The sequence below is a fragment of the Etheostoma spectabile genome, chromosome 8, assembly GCF_008692095.1.
Source record: "Etheostoma spectabile isolate EspeVRDwgs_2016 chromosome 8, UIUC_Espe_1.0, whole genome shotgun sequence".
NCBI lineage: Eukaryota > Metazoa > Chordata > Actinopteri > Perciformes > Percidae > Etheostoma > Etheostoma spectabile.
This window is the reverse complement of record NC_045740.1, coordinates 20666388-20685117: the sequence shown is the minus strand read 5'-3', so window position 1 is coordinate 20685117 and position 18730 is coordinate 20666388. Positions and strand designations below refer to the sequence as shown.

The 18730-nt window shown below is 39.9% G+C and overlaps 1 protein-coding gene across 1 annotated transcript in view; it reads left to right on the top strand.

The window, feature by feature from the left end:
• ldlrad3 (low density lipoprotein receptor class A domain containing 3) overlaps positions 1-18730 on the top strand; it is a 76523-nt gene that overhangs the window by 15353 nt on the left and 42440 nt on the right. The window contains exon 2 of the mRNA XM_032523717.1: positions 13860-14006. Coding sequence (XP_032379608.1) covers positions 13860-14006 — 147 coding nt within the window. The remainder of the gene's footprint in view (positions 1-13859; positions 14007-18730) is intronic.

The window sequence follows — 18730 nt, the reverse complement described above, 5'->3', positions numbered from 1 at the left end:
AGCGCTCTCTGCTTCCATCACTTTATCTCTTTCTCTCTCTCCAGAGGCATGTTTTAAGTAAAAGGGTGCAACTTCTCTTACTCCTTCCTCCCACTCCTCTCATCAAACCCTCTGATACACTACATCTTAAGAAGTAGGCCTAATAGTTCAATTTCCATCTCTTAAGCATTGTTTCTATGAAATTAAATATACTCTTGACTCATATACCTACGACATTTGAGTTTCTGCATGTCATTTTCTAGCTCATTTAACACATATAAAGCTGGTTACGCTTTATAACGGCTTTATACATTTTGTTTACCTAAGGTGAGCCATGTCTTTTTTAAGAATTTAATTGCAGATGTTTTTTCCTTAATGTCCCGTTCAGAGCTCAGTGTCAAACACAAGTCTCACAGGTGTAAGACAAGGTCAGCACTGGCAGCTTCCCTCTGTGTCGCTCTGCATCATTTCTTACTATCTGGCTGGCTCTGCGGAAATGCCAGTTTGCCCAGTGAGGGGTCTCGCGGCGTAGTGGTGGATGAAAGGGTGTGTGCCGTTTACCGGTGCGTTCTGCGACAGTCAACTGTATAATGAAGGAGACATGGGGGAGTGTTGACATTTAGTTTTGTGCCGGGGACGGGCCAGTGTGGGGAATCAGAATTAATGGAATAGATGATGAGATTGATGAGGAATTCAAGCCCATTAGGAGATATTTGTCTGACTGGCCTTGTGTGTACATCTCTGTGGTCATACTATGTGTGCATTGTTATGTCTATTTTTGCACGTCTTCTTTTTGTTTGTATGTGTGAAACACGTTTTGTGTAAGTGATGAGTAGCTTGACCACAAATCTCATTTTTGTCATCGTTCTACTCCTCATCCTTCCTCCCCTCTGTCTCCATCAGCTCCTCCTCTCTGTGAAGGTAAGCCCAAGGTGATGTTAATAGGCTGGGATGCTGTTGAAAATGCCACCGTCATCTCTTAGAGGATTAGATGGACAATTGCTGAAACTCAAGCCAAGTGGTTCAAAGAAAACTGCAACAAAACAACTTTTCTGAAAGTGCCCTATAGCCTAGCGACATTGGGAGAGTATGTGTTTTGTTTTACCATAACATAAACGCCTGGATTTTACGTCCTCATTGAGCTTGCATTGTAATGCATTTAGGTTCTGTTTTACTCACAAACATCCGTGATATGGGATTATAAACTCATTGTAATCCCAGATTAATGGGAGACAAGTGTGTGATTATTATGGCCTTGTTAAGTCAAGCAGGCTAGTTTGGCCATTCCAAAAATCCCAAGTCAGTATTAGGCCATCATTGCAAAGTAAAGAAAAGTCTGCTAAATTAATACACAGTTTAGCAGACATACTTAAGTTGACACAGGCTAACAACATATCAGTGTTGTGCTCATGTGCCAAAGACCTTGTTTGTACAAAGTATTCATTTGTATGTTTCCATTAACCTTTATTTGTCCATTGGACCCAGAAATAGCTCCAGGGAATCAGTTGCAGGGGATTGAACAGACCTCTTGTATATAATACTAACATATATACAGCCACTATTTTCAGCAGCGCCATTCAGATGAAAAACACTCCTATTTTTTCCCCTACCCGCCCATTACCCTGCATGAGTTAACAATTCACTTTGCCACAACCTTTACCTGAGAGTGTAGTAGCGTGCATGCTTAATTGGGATTTTTTTTTTATATCCATTATCAGTGCAATTTAATTCAGGTTTTAATGTAGTAAACATTCAATCTAAACGTACAGATGTAGTTGACATTGGCTCTTTCCAAATTATACTTCTATTATGGCTTAGTAGTTAGTAGTTCTAAATAATTAGGTTTGGATAGAAATTACTTTTTGTATATGTACAGATAATCATAGTCATTTACTTTGCTTTATTAGATATGTTCTATAAATCAAGTTTGTGTTCAAAATCTCGGTTTCTCTCTCTGATATTTTGTCTAGTCAAGCTGGTACCCACTTCTCTCTCTCTCTACACTGTTTCTCTCCGTCTGGCTCTGGTACTATTACTGCCCACAGATACACTATCAATAATGCAGCCTTTTTAACAAGGCTCAGGCTTTTAAGAGGGTTTCTCAGTGCCCCGCCCTTCCAGATGCCTGCTAGTCACTGGGTGGCCACATCCCATTGGAAAAATCTTTGATTTTGGGTTTGAAAATAGTAATTAATAGACATTTTATACTTAATTTGTGCTGTCACCAAGGCTTTTCTTCCGAACCTCGCAAGTGCTGGAAAGCACTTTATTCTGGCAGGGCAAGAGGTCACTGTCTCGCTGGGGAAGTAAGAACTGAGCACTGACTGCATAGCTGGAGGCAAAAATGAAATGGTAGCTAAGGCAAGAAGGAAACAGCCACTGTATTACATTATAAAGTTCATATTCTACTTGAACATACTTTGTAGACTTGGAAGGCATTGCAAAGCCCACACAGCCTCATGCCGCACTGTGAGCAAACTATCTTCAGGCAAACCCATGTGGTGCAGCCTGCTTAACTCTGTGTGGAGAGCGTGTGTGTATGTGTGTTTGGATTAGTTACCAGGGGGGTTTGGAGGAAATAAAGGCTGTTTGTTTTGTGAGTACTGTCTGAAATCATGGTTATCCCTCAATGTCTGTGATAATACCATAAGCCATAGGAGGTTAGCAAACTTCCATGCATTCAGGCATGTTGACTGTAAACCGCACTATGTTTGATGCGAGTCCAAAAGAGTAGAACCAAGAAAACTGGAATAACTCCTGTTTAACGTTCCCTCAGAGATGATGTTTATGTTGGGATGTTGCCACATTGTCATAAAGAAGTGAAATTTTTTAGGCCATCAAAGAAATGTGTGTGTTGCAAAAACTCATTTTTAGTGTTTTTGTCCTTTTTAGTTCACATGCATGTACTTCATAGTTAACATACTGTACATGGGTTGCCATTTATGTTGCATACAAAGGAACATTTTATAAAACGTCATGCTTGTTGGTTGCAACATGTCGATATATATATACTGTATATATATATATGTGTGTGTGAGCTTATGTAACATTACTCATTACTTTTATTGTCTTCTGCATCTTTTGATTACAATAAAAGGAGATGCTATAGAAGAGAATGTTTTGCACATCACTAGGCTTTTATTCTGACTTTCATCCTTGAGGAATTTATTCTGACTTTCTGCCTTGAGACCCAGTGTCCTTAATTCATTAAACTGCAAATGCTAAGTCCGGAAGACAAATAACTGCCTCTTTATCGAGCACCATGGATGGTTACTAATCCTGTATTAGCCTAGCTAGCTCGTGGTCCATTGTTTGTTCCTCTCCAGATGCACACAGAGGGATTTGGGCTCCAGCTGTGAGAGCTGACCAGTCCTGTGGCCGATCCTGTTGACAATTACCACTCTTTGTGAGGTTGCTGCCAAAGACTTTTCAGATTTGGTCTGACAGTGGGCGGATGTCCTTGGACTTTAATTCCTTTTCCCAGGGTGGTGAAGTCAGCTCAAGTCTCATTTTCTTTCTTTTTGTAATGGTTTTGAACTTGGACTAGACATGGAGAAGGTGATATAATGAGACTGGATATTGTCTTTCATTTTAGATATCAATATTTTATAAGTGTTATCTTTTTCTGGGTTTTAAAGGCTGCATTACAGTAAAGTAAATATTGTAAAGAATGTTGTTTTCTTAACTTACCAGATTGTTTACGAAATCTTTGCAATATAATTAATACAGTATTTGTTAAAAAATCCAATATTTGATTTTCTCCATATCACTCAGCCCTACGATGACACCAGCGTATCTACTTGGTTAAGAGCCCATCCATAGTCCTTTTAATACACGGAAACATGTGTACCAAGACTTCAAAGACGAAGTTTAACTTCTAAGCATGTGTTGCATGTGGTCTGTGATTGTTAAGCATTAAACTCAGCAGGATGGGTGGGTTTAGAAAGTTGCTTTTTTAATTAACATTAGTTTTTCCAGCATATTGGCACACGTGTAGTGAAAGCTTCATGTGTGTGTGGTCCAGAAAACACTGTCCCATTTTGTGATATCAATATTTTAAGTGTCAAGTGAAATGGGGAAAAGCCCAATATTGCTACACTGCTGCTGTAAAGGAAGATGATTCTGAAAACATTATGTTGTTCTTTTCAGCAGCTGCTTTAGTTTTTTGCTTTCTTGCTCAGTATGCCTCCTCCTTCTCTGCATCTCTCTGGCTATATATATATATATATATATATATATATATATATATATATATATATATATATATATATATATTACCCCAATAGAAATAATATGTAAAAGATAAGTATGAATTTAACAGATATTTTCATTTTACATGAAACTCTACTTCTGTGTCAAAAAAAGAGAAAACAATAATGAAACCACTGTACCCTAGAGCTGGGCGATATGTAGAAAATCAAATATCACAATATTTTTTACCAAATACCTCGATATCGATACAGCAACGATATTGTAATGTTGGCTATTAGTGCTTTCACAAAATATTTACACAATAAGATTTTTGTTAAATAATCATCACGAATGTGCATATAATGACTAAGTGGGCAAAGGCAAATAATAGAACAGTTACAACAGTCTGGTAAGTTCAGAAAATGACATCACTTTACTGCAATGCAAACTTTAAAACCAGAAAAAGACAACACTTATGTCATAATACAATATTACGATATCCAAAATTTAAGACGATATATAGTCTCATATCACAATATCGATTAAATATTGATATATTGCCCAGCTTTACTATATACTGATACTGTACCAAAAAAGAGAATCATGTCCACCTATAAAGTACGGGTTACACACACACACACAAACCATTACCTATATGTCTATACCTACAGTGTGCCCCCTGCTTAGTTTAGACATAAAGACACTTTATAGAGACAGAAACACAGAGAGAGAGAGAGAGAGAGAGAGATGGAGAGAGAACAGTACAGTTTTAATTTCTATACATTGTATCAGTGCATTGGAGGTTTTAATAAGCGGCTGTGGATGTGTCACAGGTGTGTCTGCAGCCCTCTCTGGGCCAAGTATGGTCAGCAGGGACAAGTACGGCACTGCATATGGAATTGGGTATTCCAAACTGCAAGAAAAATAGTGGATAATTAATAAAACATAATTGTTGTTAGTTTTCTTCATTGGCACTGTTGCACTCTTATTGCATCAACCCACCTACTGCACACCCATATTGAGTTATGTAAGCCTATCAAAATGGTCACGACTTCTGTCTATCTTTCTGTAAACTCACTGGATATAGCTACATACAGTACATTGAGTTGACTACATAGCATAGATAAGAGTAATCTATGCAATAAAGCTGATCTGAGATAGACCCTGTTGCAAGATAGAACCAAGCACTTAATGGGCTCATTTTTCTTCAGTCATTAGGTTTTAGATATCTAATGGTTGTTGTTTGTCTTCGCTCTGTGACCTGCCTATTAAATCTGAGCTGATGAATCATAAACAAAATCTGAATCCTCATTATTCAAAGAATTCTAAAAAATTAATAACACAATGAACTCCAGCTGTTTGTCTAACTGACTGGGTTCTCTTTACTTCCTTAGTAAACACAAGGGATAATAACCAGATGAGTGAGTGAAATGTCTCTTTTTCTGATCCCCTAAAAAAGCCTGCAGCGTATGACGTGATTAAAAAATAACAGACCACGCTGCCTTGGAACAGTATCACATTCTCATTTTCTCACTTTTAGGATAATGCTGATGATGACTACACAACAAACGTTATGCCCACAGCTGTCACTGCGGATAAATGGATCTAGTGTAGCAGAGGCAAAGTGTCTTGTTACTTTTAGATTGGTAGGGTGATCAATGGTGTTGGCCATCATTCCTACAACCAATTTTATTACTGACATCCTGTACAGTGGTGGTTTTAATCAAGTCAAGTTCAACAATATTATATAAAGCACTTCATTTGGTAGTGAATACAAAGGTGAAAGTTAGAGTCGTTGCCCAAGCAGTTCGCTTTAAAGTTTCTCTAGGTTTTGGAGAGCTACTCGCATGCATAACATTGACCCAATGCATCTACTATAGTTTTACAAAGTAGCGCATAATTTTGTAATTTGCAAGTGCATGTGCTTTGTGTTTTCGCCTCCAGATAGGTGGTATGTACTACAAGGTAAATCTGGGATTTGTTTAAAGCTGTCTGGTAGTAGGATTACATGTGTTGGCTGCCTTGTTGGGACAAGGGCTGCTTTGTCGGGTGCCCAGATAGCTCAGCCGGTCATTTCTTCTGCTGTCCTGTCAACAGTAAAGGCTGTAAATGCGCCAACAATTAAAAAAAAAGACTAAAAATGGAATTAAAATGTACAAGAATGTTTCAAGAATAAAGTTGTGGTTAGGGCTCGGGTTGTGTTGGCATGCTGATGCCAGAAGTGTATCAGAAGAATGTGGAGCAGGGAAGACGTCCGCTGTCTCAGCCTCTCTCAATCCTCTACTCTGGAACTACAAAGGCTGACTCAAATCAACCAATGACTATGTTTCTCTGGTGGGGAAGTCTTATTTTTGGAGTGTCTAAAATTATAAAGGGCCCTATTGTAAATAATTATTTTAGCTTGAGGCTAGATTCCATAGGAGTAGGTTATCATTTTGATGGCAGGAAAGTGAAGACAGGTAGAGAAGCCAGACATACTCCCCCCTCGATGGAGCCTAGACACTGGCGGTAGGAGCTTTCTACTGGAAGGGACTCAGGTTGCAGTGGATGATGATGACCAGTGGTGGAAGGGGGGGAGGGTTGCACGTAGATGATTGGATCATGAATTTCGTGACCAATTTTGGTTGGTGTACTGAAAAGTGAACGCCTCATAATTGTAGGAAGAGATAGTGGTGACTGAAGTTATTTAGAAGTCCTCCTGAAAGAATTTGCGCTGAGCTCCATTAGCTAACTCAGCATCTATTATTATGTTTGCTGCTAATTATCCCAACTACGCCAAGCTTTTTTCAATGCGCTGGTAAAAAAAAAAAGGAAGAGTAGTAATTGCAGTTATAACTCAACACCAAACAAAAGGTAAAAACTATAAGTGGTGACAGTGTAATTACTAGCTGCGCTTGTGACTGATTATCCAGAATCCTGTCAGGTTAATCTATAAAGCAAAATCCCCTTCATCAAAACTTTTTTTTACTTCTCCTAGTGTCATTCTGCTATTCTACTCCTTCCCATTCAACTCTACACAGTTTCCATAACTGTGTAGAGTTGACTCTACAAATAAAGTAACTACGTGGCAGGTGATGGAGCCTGTGGCCCCTTTTCTCTTAAACATTTACAGCACCTAGTTTCACTTTCTACGTGGCTGACAGAGGCTGAAAAAGGCACAGGCCTAAATGTGGCTAGTATAATTCAGGTTTTACTGTTTTTTTTTTTTTTAGGCATGACTCTATCCCCCATTAAGGCCTTGCTTGCCGTGTTGCTCTGTGCTTATGCTGCCCTGTCTGTGTCTGTCTGTCTTTTAATTGATGGAGACCAGGTTTTTTACACTTACTTGCTTTTTTTTTTTACACCGGATGCTTCAGTGAGCTGAAGGAACGGGATGGAGAATATTGTCCTCTCTATGGGATGCTCTATCTTTCTATCTCTCTGTCACACACACACACACACACACACACACACACACACACACACACACAATGGAAGAGCCAAATCACCTCCACCCCCCGCTGCGTCTCAGAGCCTGCTTTGTATGCCAAGACCATGAAGAGTGGTGTGTACCGTAATAAGTTTTATCCTTGAACCTGAAAAAGCTAGTTTTTGTTCAGAGCTAGGCTATATTGATTCACTTCTCCCTTATCCTCCAACACAAGTACACCATGCCATCCACGTTGGTATTGACATTATCAGGCTGTAATGTGTGGACTTGACTTGCTCTTTTGAGACTATTTTATTTTATTAATAGGGTGTATTATTTCGGACAAAACGCCTAGGTTAAATGAGGGCAAAGGTGATTGAGAATGTGGGATTATTTCTGAGGACAGAAACCTTCCTTTGGAGAACATATGCCATCTATTAACATGTTATTGTGACACTTCTCTTATAGCCTTAGTAGTACATTCTCTTCTACTGGAGCTTAAAACGTACAGTAGGGAAGACGCTGCTCAATCAATTTTCTGATGCTGTTTCAATGCAGGTCAGATATCTAAGCCTGCTGAGGAAGATGGGGTTGAAGCAGTAACAGCCAAGCCTATAGTCATCCCACATATGGGTTTATATTACTGACCTTTCATCTGCAGAGCAGAGGGAATAGAACTTGCTTAGGGCAGCCATTACCAGGAATCTTTTTTATTACTCCTCTACCTTTTTCTTCCATACTCGTTCCATGCGACTCCTTGTCTAGCTGTATCTTCATCTTCCCTCCACTCCCATGTGCTGCCATTCATCAACATTGTATTAACTCCTCATGGCATCTTTTTTCGTTCTCCCCTCCACACGCAGTACTTTTCTCTGTCTTTATTGTAGCAGCAGGTACATCCAGACATACACAGAAGGGACTTATACAAGAAGCTATCTATATGCTTTAAAATGCATACAATTTCAAAAGTAATGTAGATTTTATTAATAAGTTAGCTGTTGAGTGTTGGGGCAGCATGCTGACATTTGGAATGAAAATATTCATGTTGGTGGCTGGATCATAGGCTGCCTTGCACATCCCAGTGTTTTCATATTCAGAATATTCAGACATCCCCAGGCTAAATCATCATGTATGACATAGAGCTGGACAATATATCAATATTATATCAATATCAAAATATGAGGCTAGATATCGTCTTAAATTTTGGATATTGTAATATCTTAATATGACATAAGTGATGTCTTTTCCTGGTTTTAAAGGTTACATTACAGTAAAGTGATGTCATTTTATAAACTTGCCAGACTGTTGTAACTGTTCTATTATTTGTCTTTACCCACTTAGTCATTATATCCACATTACTGATGATTATTTATCAAAATCTCATTGTGTAAATATATTGTGAAAGCACCATTAATCAACTCTACAATATCGTTGCTGTATCGACATTGAGGTATTTGGTCAGAAATATTGTGATATTTGATTTTCTCCATATCGCCCAGTCCTAGTATAAGTAACAAGCAGAACATGGTCTTCATTGTTTCTTATGTAACAGTCAGCTTCACTGAGGTATACTGCGGAACTGTACTGTTTCTATGTGGTTAAAAAAAGGGTGCCAGATTTGAAAGAATTTAGCTGAGGATCCACGTAATGTGTTTGATTTTTTCTAGCCTACCAAAATGGAGAGCATCTCTGATCCGGGACTCAAATGAGGGAGGAGAAGGGGACTTCCAGCGAAGTAGGATCAATCGTCTAGCCAGTAACATTAGGAAGGCTACAAAATCTGCATTGATCTTTGGCAGGGTCCCTGTGGTTGGTATGACTCCAAAGAGGGCTATCAATACATTTGGGTCCAAGGTCATACCGAGAACCCCTGAGAAATGTCTGCTTTGACGAACAATTTTTTTGTTACTCACCTGACAAATCACCTTCAAAACATTTAGCATAGCCAATTTTTTAAATATTTTTAATCTTGGATTGTTAACGTCTTTGTTTGCTAGCTTGCAGTCTTCCTCTTCCTTGCCTTTGCAGGCACATTATTACATTTCCTTGTGCATTACCATAACCAACAAGACTAGCTCGAAACTAGAAGCATACAAGCGTACTACTGAACCTGTTCTCACTCCCAACTTGTAAAATACTGACACGCAGTGGCTCTCATTATCAGAAATCACTCTTCAACTGCTGTATGGAAAGTGCCGGGCATGGAAGCAGCTTGACCGCGGCACTGTAAGATGACGTAGTTGTTGTTTTTTGTAACCCCAGCTACGATCTTTTCCTAAACCTAACTGTCTTGTTCTTGTGCCGCATGTCAGTTAACCCTTGTGTTGTCCTCCCGAGTCAAAAATTGTCATTTTCGTCCCTTTTTCAGACTTTTTTTTTTAGTTTTCACTTCCTTACTACCACTAGTTTTACACTACTTTTTGGAATCCATGGTCAATAACCCTCATTTATTTAGAATTATACCTAATATTTGAGTTAGAAAAGCAGCATCATTTTGACTAATAGTTAAGATCACAGGAACGAACAGATGAGTTTCGTCAGGAATGAAAGTGATCAATTGTATTTGCAAAGAGCACCTGACCAAGCGTCGTTTGTTTGATGCGCTGGGAGTGAGAATGTGTTGTACCACCCATATGTGCATGCACAAACAAATCCCTCTTGCTGGTGATCAAAAATGGCAGAGGGTACCTTTATAAATGTACTTTCCTTTGTATTACTTCTCTTGGATGTTTGACCTTTACTGTGCAGAGTAATGTTTGTGCAGAGTTTAACACAAGAAGGCTGTTTTTTTACATTCTACTCAGGGAGGAACTTTTTCGCTGTGCTCCCCTTAAATCTAGTAACGCGCAAGCAGGATTTTGTGAGATCATAACTAGAATGGAAGCCAATCATGGTTCCATCTGCAAGTTATGGTAGTATGATGTGTAAAAATGGTGGAGTGCACAAAGACTGAGAATGCACTTTTAAGTGAAGTAGGAGAAATGTGTTTTGACATATTTGCATATGGATTTCTGAGGGAGAAGGAGTTGATGTCCTTTTTAGAATTTTGAATAAGGTACTTTTGGGAGAAAACCACAGCGGACAGACTTTTTTGTTATTATTTTTATGGGTCTTAAAAAATATAAAAGGATATTTGTATGTAAATATGAGAAATGTTTTCTTTCATTAGTGCCCTCATGTTCTGAATATAATCTAACACAGCACAGCAGTCATGCTCATATTGCATGCATTTATGACTCAACATAAAACAAGGAAAGATTGCATTAGGCATGTTTTTCACTTTAGAAAATATTGCCAAAAAAATATTCCAAATGTGATTTCATTATTTTTCAGAACCACTGGGAAATTAGACTCGTGTTTATGCTGGGAGTTCATTTTTGATTCAAATTATAATTGAGGTAGGAGAGGTGAACTATATATACAGTAGCAGCAACAGCAGCTGTGCATAAAGATGGAGAGGGACAATTTTACCCTGGGTGAACTGGTGAAACTTCTTGGAAGTAGCGCAAATGGAAATGCTAATTAAAAAAGTGTCCATCTGATGCCAGAAAGATTCTAGACTCTATGGTTTAACCATCTAAATGGGGCCTTAACGGACACAGGCAATGTGGAGGGTGGGATGGGTGGGAGGCTGAGAATAGGTGTGCAGAGGCAAAGATAGTATAGTCAATATTTATTCAGAGTAATTGGTCTACACTTCCCCAGCAAGATACACAGACGTCCAGCGTCATCCCTGTCTTATCTCCTTCACTTCTCCCTCACACACACACTGTGTGAACACAGTTGCAAACAGCAGTGTTGCACAGCTGTGCAGAAAATATCCACAACATAATGGTTAAAAGCATGAAAGATGAACGAGTGAGCCACTGTTGGACAGCGTCATGTCCATTAAAGTTCTCCAGGTGACAGTGAACAACAGCGTCATTTTCTTAACAAGCTCATAGAGCCGTCTGTAATAAACTGTGTAGCCACACGACACAACACATTCAGCCCTCTCTCTCTGGGCTCTCTCTCTTTCTCTCTCATGCTCTCAAAGCAACTCTCCAATTAACCTGATGCCCCTCGAATTGCCAGCTTGTTGAAGTCACTTTACCTGGCTCCCTCCTACGCTTGTTCTGTGTTGGTCTGAATGGACATTTACATAGTATTGTGTTTAGTTGTTATGTGGACTTTGAGCGGCCTTAATCACATTCACACAGTCTGTAAACCCTCATGAAGGCTGCTGGCTGCTGATGAATCTATAGCCTTCTAGAGACAAGTATATTCTGTATATTATGAACAAATCTGATAGAGATGATAAACAAGAGTGCAGTTTCAGATTTGCAATATTTACCTTTGTTGTGTTGACCTGAACTTGTCTTTGTTCCTGTGTCGTTGTCCCTCTCCCTCTATTTCTCTCTAAAGTGTTCATCTCTGCGTCGGTCCCTTTGTTAATAGAAGAGCCGGACAAACACGGACAGGAGGGGACGAGCCAGGGGAGATTGTTTAAAGATGGTGTTTTTTTTCTCAGATAGCTAACAAACAAAATGACATTTGGATGGCTGTTTATATCTAAGAGGCTGACTATAAATTGCTGTCTACAAGAATTATTCTCTGCAACACCTCATACATTTTATACAACACCACATGTACAACTAATCAGGCACGAGTAGTTGGTTTTAGTTGTGTGAAAGTAGTAATCACTACAGTTCAGTATCAGTATAGTTGTTCAATTGCATGTATTCCTCAGTTGTGTTTGATGGGTACTCCCACCAATGAGAAATGACTATTAAATGTTTTCCAATCCTCAGAAATTACAAGAGCATTTTCTCCTTATCCCTCACTTCCCCTACTCCATATTGCAGGAGACAAAAGAAGGGTTTGCATCATCCCCACAGAAGGGTTGTGCTGTCTCATTTAAAAGAGGATCTATACATGGTTTCCACAACCTGCTGCGGTAAAAGGGCAGCAAGAGAGGGGTGATGTAAGAACATGATTTCTATGTGTCACTTGTAGTCTGGGAACTGGCTACGTCTACTACAGGAATCTTAAGTAAATTGGGAACCTGTGAGCTCTAGTTATGAATTCAGAAACACTCAAAGGTCAAAGCTTCCTATTTGTACCGTAGTACAACGGATCCCTCAGTAATGAATACTGCCTTGGCTATGTAACGATTACATAGAGAAAACAAACCCCGCACAAAGTGAATTTAGTTATCTGATTTATTTTAAAATATTGGAAGAACAGAAGCAGCTTATTTTCTTGAAACAGCATTATAGTAGGATATATTTAATCTCTCTGCATCTTTATGAAATACGACACACAGTATATACTGTTTATATATATATATATGTGTACATATATATGTATATATATATATATATATATATATACATATATATGTATATAAATGTTAAATAGTCAGTTAACTGTTCAGTTGAGCACCCTAGCATAGTTTTCACAGCACTGCTCCTCCTGGAGTCGTCTAAGAAAGAGAGATATATATATATATACAGCGTGACCCAATCAGTCACATTACTGGTTAACAACACTGTCACTTAAGGCGTAAAGGTCTATACCTCCTGGCAGCAGGTACACCTCCTGCGTGTAATGAAGTGGCCCATAACAGCTGAACCCAGTTTCAGCATAGCAGCATGAAAGTGTTTTTCCCGGTCTGTGCGGAGCTCCTCATTACTGCCCTATAGTTTTGTTTACGAGCTAAACTGTTCAGCGCATAGTGTCAAACCTCAGCCAAAAGGCCATGTTTCACATTCCAGCCCATTATACCGCAGCTGCACTGCGTCAACTAGAAGTGCCCCGAATGAGCTCAGGGCACATGTTTTTTTGCTGAATGCGGTTATTTCTGGATTGTGTGTGCGTATCTGTGCATCTATGTCCAAGACATAACTATGTGCTTTGTCTGTGAGTGATCTTTGGTGTTTGTGTCCTTATCTACCTGATTATGATACGACCCGGCTCTAAACGTGATGCTTACACCTACAATGCTGTTAACACTGAATGACCTCCGCTGCTTTAGTATTCATGAGATTGTCCTCTGTTTATTTGCCCTTACATTGATATAGCTTTTTAAAGAGATACACTGCCTTTATTATTTTTCTATCTTTAAAGAATGGAGACAAAAGTCTTTTATTTTGACCGTGTTAATGAATATTTCTGAAATTCAATGTCCCTCAACCTGTTTAATTTCTCCATTGATTTTAATTTGTAATTGTCTGTTCTCTTTCTTGTTCTCCTCCTCGCTCTTTCTCTCCCTGTGTCATTCTATCTGTTTATCAATCAGAGAGCCAGCTGCTCCCGGGGACTAACTTCACCACAGAGTGCAACATCCCTGGAATCTTTATGTGTGGGGATGGGAAGTGTGTCCCAGGTGGGTGGCAGTGCGACGGACTGCCCGACTGCTTCGACGAGAGCGACGAGAAAGGCTGTCGTAAGTCCAGTTCAGACTCCATTATCAAATCTTTTTTTTCCCACAGCCTTTAGCTGTGCCTTAAAGCAATAAATCCAGATGGGCTATTTAGAGTCACGTCAGGTCTTTTGAACTCCTGAACTCCTCTCGCTATCCAACGTTCTCCCATCCCTACCCGTAGAGCCATAAGGGCCATTTAAACCTAATTCTCCTCTAACTTAAATTAACTTCTTCCCTCAATCCTATCCTCTACCCCAAAGCGTGCTTCTTTTCTCCTCCCCTCCAGACCCACGGCCCCAGTTTAGCATCAAGGCAAAACTAAATCCCATCAACGCAAAGGTTACTTGTACGCGCAATAGTAGCACATGCATAATTCTACTGTAAGGCTACAGTAATCGCTCAGTTTGAGCCTCGCTTTTAGCTGGCTTTGATCTATCTGGTCTGCTGCTCCTCCCCTCCCCCTCCCGTCTCAGCCACATTCTCACACAAATATGGTATTGCTGATGAAGATTGACTTATAAGCTCCACCACACTGAATGGAAACCCCCCATCTCCCCATGTATTAATCTCTCTAACTGTCCCACACTCGCGTTTTCACTACTGTCTGCGCCTATCTCATCTGATGGTTTTTGGCTTTTGGCTTGTAATTTGCTTGACAGAAGCTTGTTTCCAATTAGAGAAGCATAAGCCTTCTCTTGCAGAGATGTTTTTTTTTTTGTAACCCAGGCGATTCCCTGCCAAAAAAAATCATTAATGGTTTGTCTCTCATTTTCTTCTTTCTCCTCCTCTTCTCCTCCAGAAGTCACTTCTCTCCTTGTTCTTTCTTGTTGGCAGCTCGGGGAACAGGCAGACTATTCTTGACAAAGTTGTGTCCCATGGCATGCCAGCACACAGACACAGACACACACACACATACACACACACACACACACACACACACACACACACACACACACACACACCACACACACACACACACACTTTGCTGTCATCAATCTTTTTAGTTTGTAATGCCTCTGCCATTTTAAGTTATATATACATAGGACAATTTCAAGAGATGTCCCAGACTGAGTTCTTGAGGAAGCCTGTACTACTGACATCACTGTGACTTTAAGAAAGTCTTACACTACGTAGATGGATGGGTTCTGTGCCCCAGATTCCCATCACTCAATGGCCTTAAACTGTCAGCAAGTGTCAGACCTGGGAAAAGAATATGCCGGTGCATTGAGACCACTTGCATCAGAACTACAATCATTAAGTGCTCCTGTTTTATTTAATCACACAGTCCGTGTGTCAGTTTGTTACACTTACGTTAACCTTGAGTACTTTCACTTTCACTCCGGACAAGCAAGACCTTTTTGTCTGTTGCTGACACTACATGCTGTACCGCCAAAGATTAAAGCAAGTTATCATAAAGCATCATACTCAGCCGGCCTCTCCGGTTGTCAGAGGACATGGGAGGACTGTTTGTGTTTGTTGTCGGCATCTACATTATCTGCTCTGACATTAGTGGGCCTTATTATCCTCAAATAGATTGCTAGTTGTGAGTCGATATCTCTGGCCACTGCTTTAACAAAAATTCCCAGACAAAGCTCTGGGTCCGTTAGGGGCTCTGCAGGGACAGGCAGAAAGGCGCAGGGAGGGGGAGACAAGGGAGTCAGGGAAGGAGTAGTCTGTATTGACGACGGTTCCTTTAAGGTCTGGCAATGTGAGACTAGGGAAGAAGAGACGATAGAGAGGAGGCCTCATTATGGTGGCTACAGCAGGAGTTCTGTCTGTTTGTCTATTATCTGAGGAGAACACAATGCCTGGAAGCTTTGAGACTGCAGTACTTTATTCTCTGCAAGTAGAATCATAATAACACACACACTATATATATATATATATATATATATATATATATATATATGGTATATTTAACAGAGTGAGATGGTAAACTTACTAACTTGAAAGAGTCTGTTGACTTTTTCCTTATTCTCCTTCTGTCATTGAGCTATGTGAAGGAAGTATTAATGCAGACTCCTCAGGAAATAGTAAAAAAGACGTTTATTTGTGGAAATGTTGCTATCACACTGACTTTTATTTACCTTTATATAACCAATAGGAAATCACACAGTGTTACATGTGTTGATGTCTAGCCACTGTCCTTTGCAATCACAGTCATTACCATGGAGGCAGAGCAGTGTTGACCACCACACGATATAAAACGTCCTCCCAGCTGTAACATGAGCAGGTGGCCTCTGTCAGGAGGTTTTCGAGAACATTTGTTTTTATTGTCCAACAATGTGGATGTTTGTTGCTTTTTGTAACAATTTAGTTCCTCTAATTTGTCAATTTTAAGTGACCAGGGATGAGACCAGATCATTAAACACATATTTCATACACAATATGAATATACATACACAATAACGTTATGTATGTGTGAACCTATAAAACTCTATTTTTACCACACACACATTTGCACCAGAAGACAGCTGTAGTTGGAGAGTCGATCCCCATGTAAGCCCACGCTGTTTAGCCAGCAGATTGTGCTGATGTGGGTGTCTCTGATGATCCAAGGAACACTAACGCAGAGCCGGAGGCAAAGGTCATACTGTATGTGGTGACATCTCCCTGGTGTCTAATTAATGAGAGTTTTGTTTTTTGGAAACGATATAGCTAACGGGGAAACACAAAGGAGAACAAATCAATTTGAACTTGCAAATTACTTGGTGAAATATTGACGGATCCGTTTTCTTTTGAATCTGTGTGACATTTGTAAAACTTGAACACAAAGCACACTCACTTGCACATTCGCAAGACCCAACCAGCCACCCACACGTGAACTTACGATGACACTGTCTTTTCATTTTTCAGCAGCAGAAATAAACTTCTCTCTGCCTTCTTCCTTGACCTGACTGTATTTTTATTGCAGGGCTGTCAGTGGGTGATAAATGTTCAGAATAGGATAATGCAAAGCTGGTCTGCATTTGTTTTCCTCTGGCCTTTTTATTTATTTACCTGCTGTAGATGTGTCCCAGTCTGCTACGCCTCATAAGCCAGGAATTGTCTCTCAAGTGGTCAAGGGAAAATATTTATTCACCTAGAAAAAAAGACAGGCTTCTCCCTTCCTGCGCCTCTTGTGTTTGTTTCTTCTTCCAGTCCCCTCTAGCACAAGGGCCAACTTGAGTCATGTAAATACTTTTTTGCTGGTTCTTAAATAACAGTCTGGACCGAGAGAAGAGACACAATATCTCCAGCGTGAGTCTTATTGCATTAAAGATGCAGCTTATTGTATTACTGTCCTGCTGCGCCATGAAAGGACCCCCCTTACAGATTGTTTTAATCAAGTCCTTTTTTTGTGTACCTTCATCTTGCACCACACAACTGGATTTTAGATAAAAAACCATTTCAGCGTTTTTTTTTTAGAATCTTAGTTGTTGAGCAGATGCTCTACGTGGGTGTGCATGTATGTAGGTTGTTGTATGTGTTGACAGGTAGGCAGGCATAAAGAAATGATTCAGAGACAGGCTGCTGACTAATTTCTCACACAAAGAGGTCAAAAGTACCACCCTGCTCTCTGGTGTCCATAACGACAGCCTGGGAGAGTGTTATACCAAATGGATCCTGACAGAGGAGAGGAGGAGGAGAGCTGACTGAGCTTACTGGGCCTCAGAGCCAGGATTAGCCTCTTTGCCCTTGTCTGGGCAGGGCATGAGCAGGGAAGAGAGGAGAAATGTGTGGTGGGGCCAAAAGAGTGAGCGGACATGATGTGTAAAGCAAGAAGTGGGGATTCAAAGAAGGGGACTGACATGCAGTTTGAAGGGAGAGAAAGAGAAAAGACAGAGTCGCTCATTTAAAAGAAATAACTGTAAAGTAGCGGTCCTGCAGGCTGAGGCCGTGCTTTTTCTGTGTGGAGGAATTTAGGTATTCAGAATTCTACCCGTACAAACGGCTGTAAAAGTTCAACTTTTACTCTGCTTTGCCATCAGCAGGGCCAGTGGCTCTTACTGAATTATAGAACAACCATCAGAGAACATCAACTTCCCAGAATGGCTGCTCGTCTCCTTATATTCAACTCAACATGCTAAAGAAGTTTGCATGTCTTGCTACTTGCTCAGTATCTAAATGACATTACATGACATACAGTAATCTTGGGTTTTCAGTCACAAATATCTGTTGATGGTTGCTTTTTCTTAAGAGCAATGGTTCCCATCCTGGGGGTCGTGACAAGATGACTCTGATGAGTCACACAATGATAAATAGGATGGCTGAGATTCAAAAGGGTTTCTTCTACACAAATCTGTTGTTTTTTTTCTGACTTCTTTCTAATAATTCCCTTTTTTCTTGTGAAATGGTGTGTCATTTTAGCCATTCAGGCTTTAAAGCAAGAGTGTGTAACTTTTGAAAGAAGAAATAACAACACCTTCCTCTTTAAATGAAAATTGAATTCCATAAAATCAACTCATTGCTCAATTCTGTTGTTGTTTTTGTACTGCAACAAACGTTTTTGCTGTGTTATGACCGTCAGCTAATGCTAGCCAATGGAAGCACACTTAAGATAACTACTGCTGCGTAACTGACATTGCAGAGTCAGTCCGCTGACTTGGTGACTCCTGTTTACTTGAGCTACACATTTTAGCTTCGACCATTATTCTTTAATTGTCACAGTGGTAGACTTAAAACAAAACTATTTATAAAGAGAAAATCACCCCAAAAATGACATATTAAACCTTTGATCTGTGCCACTAAGCTGACTTTCCTTA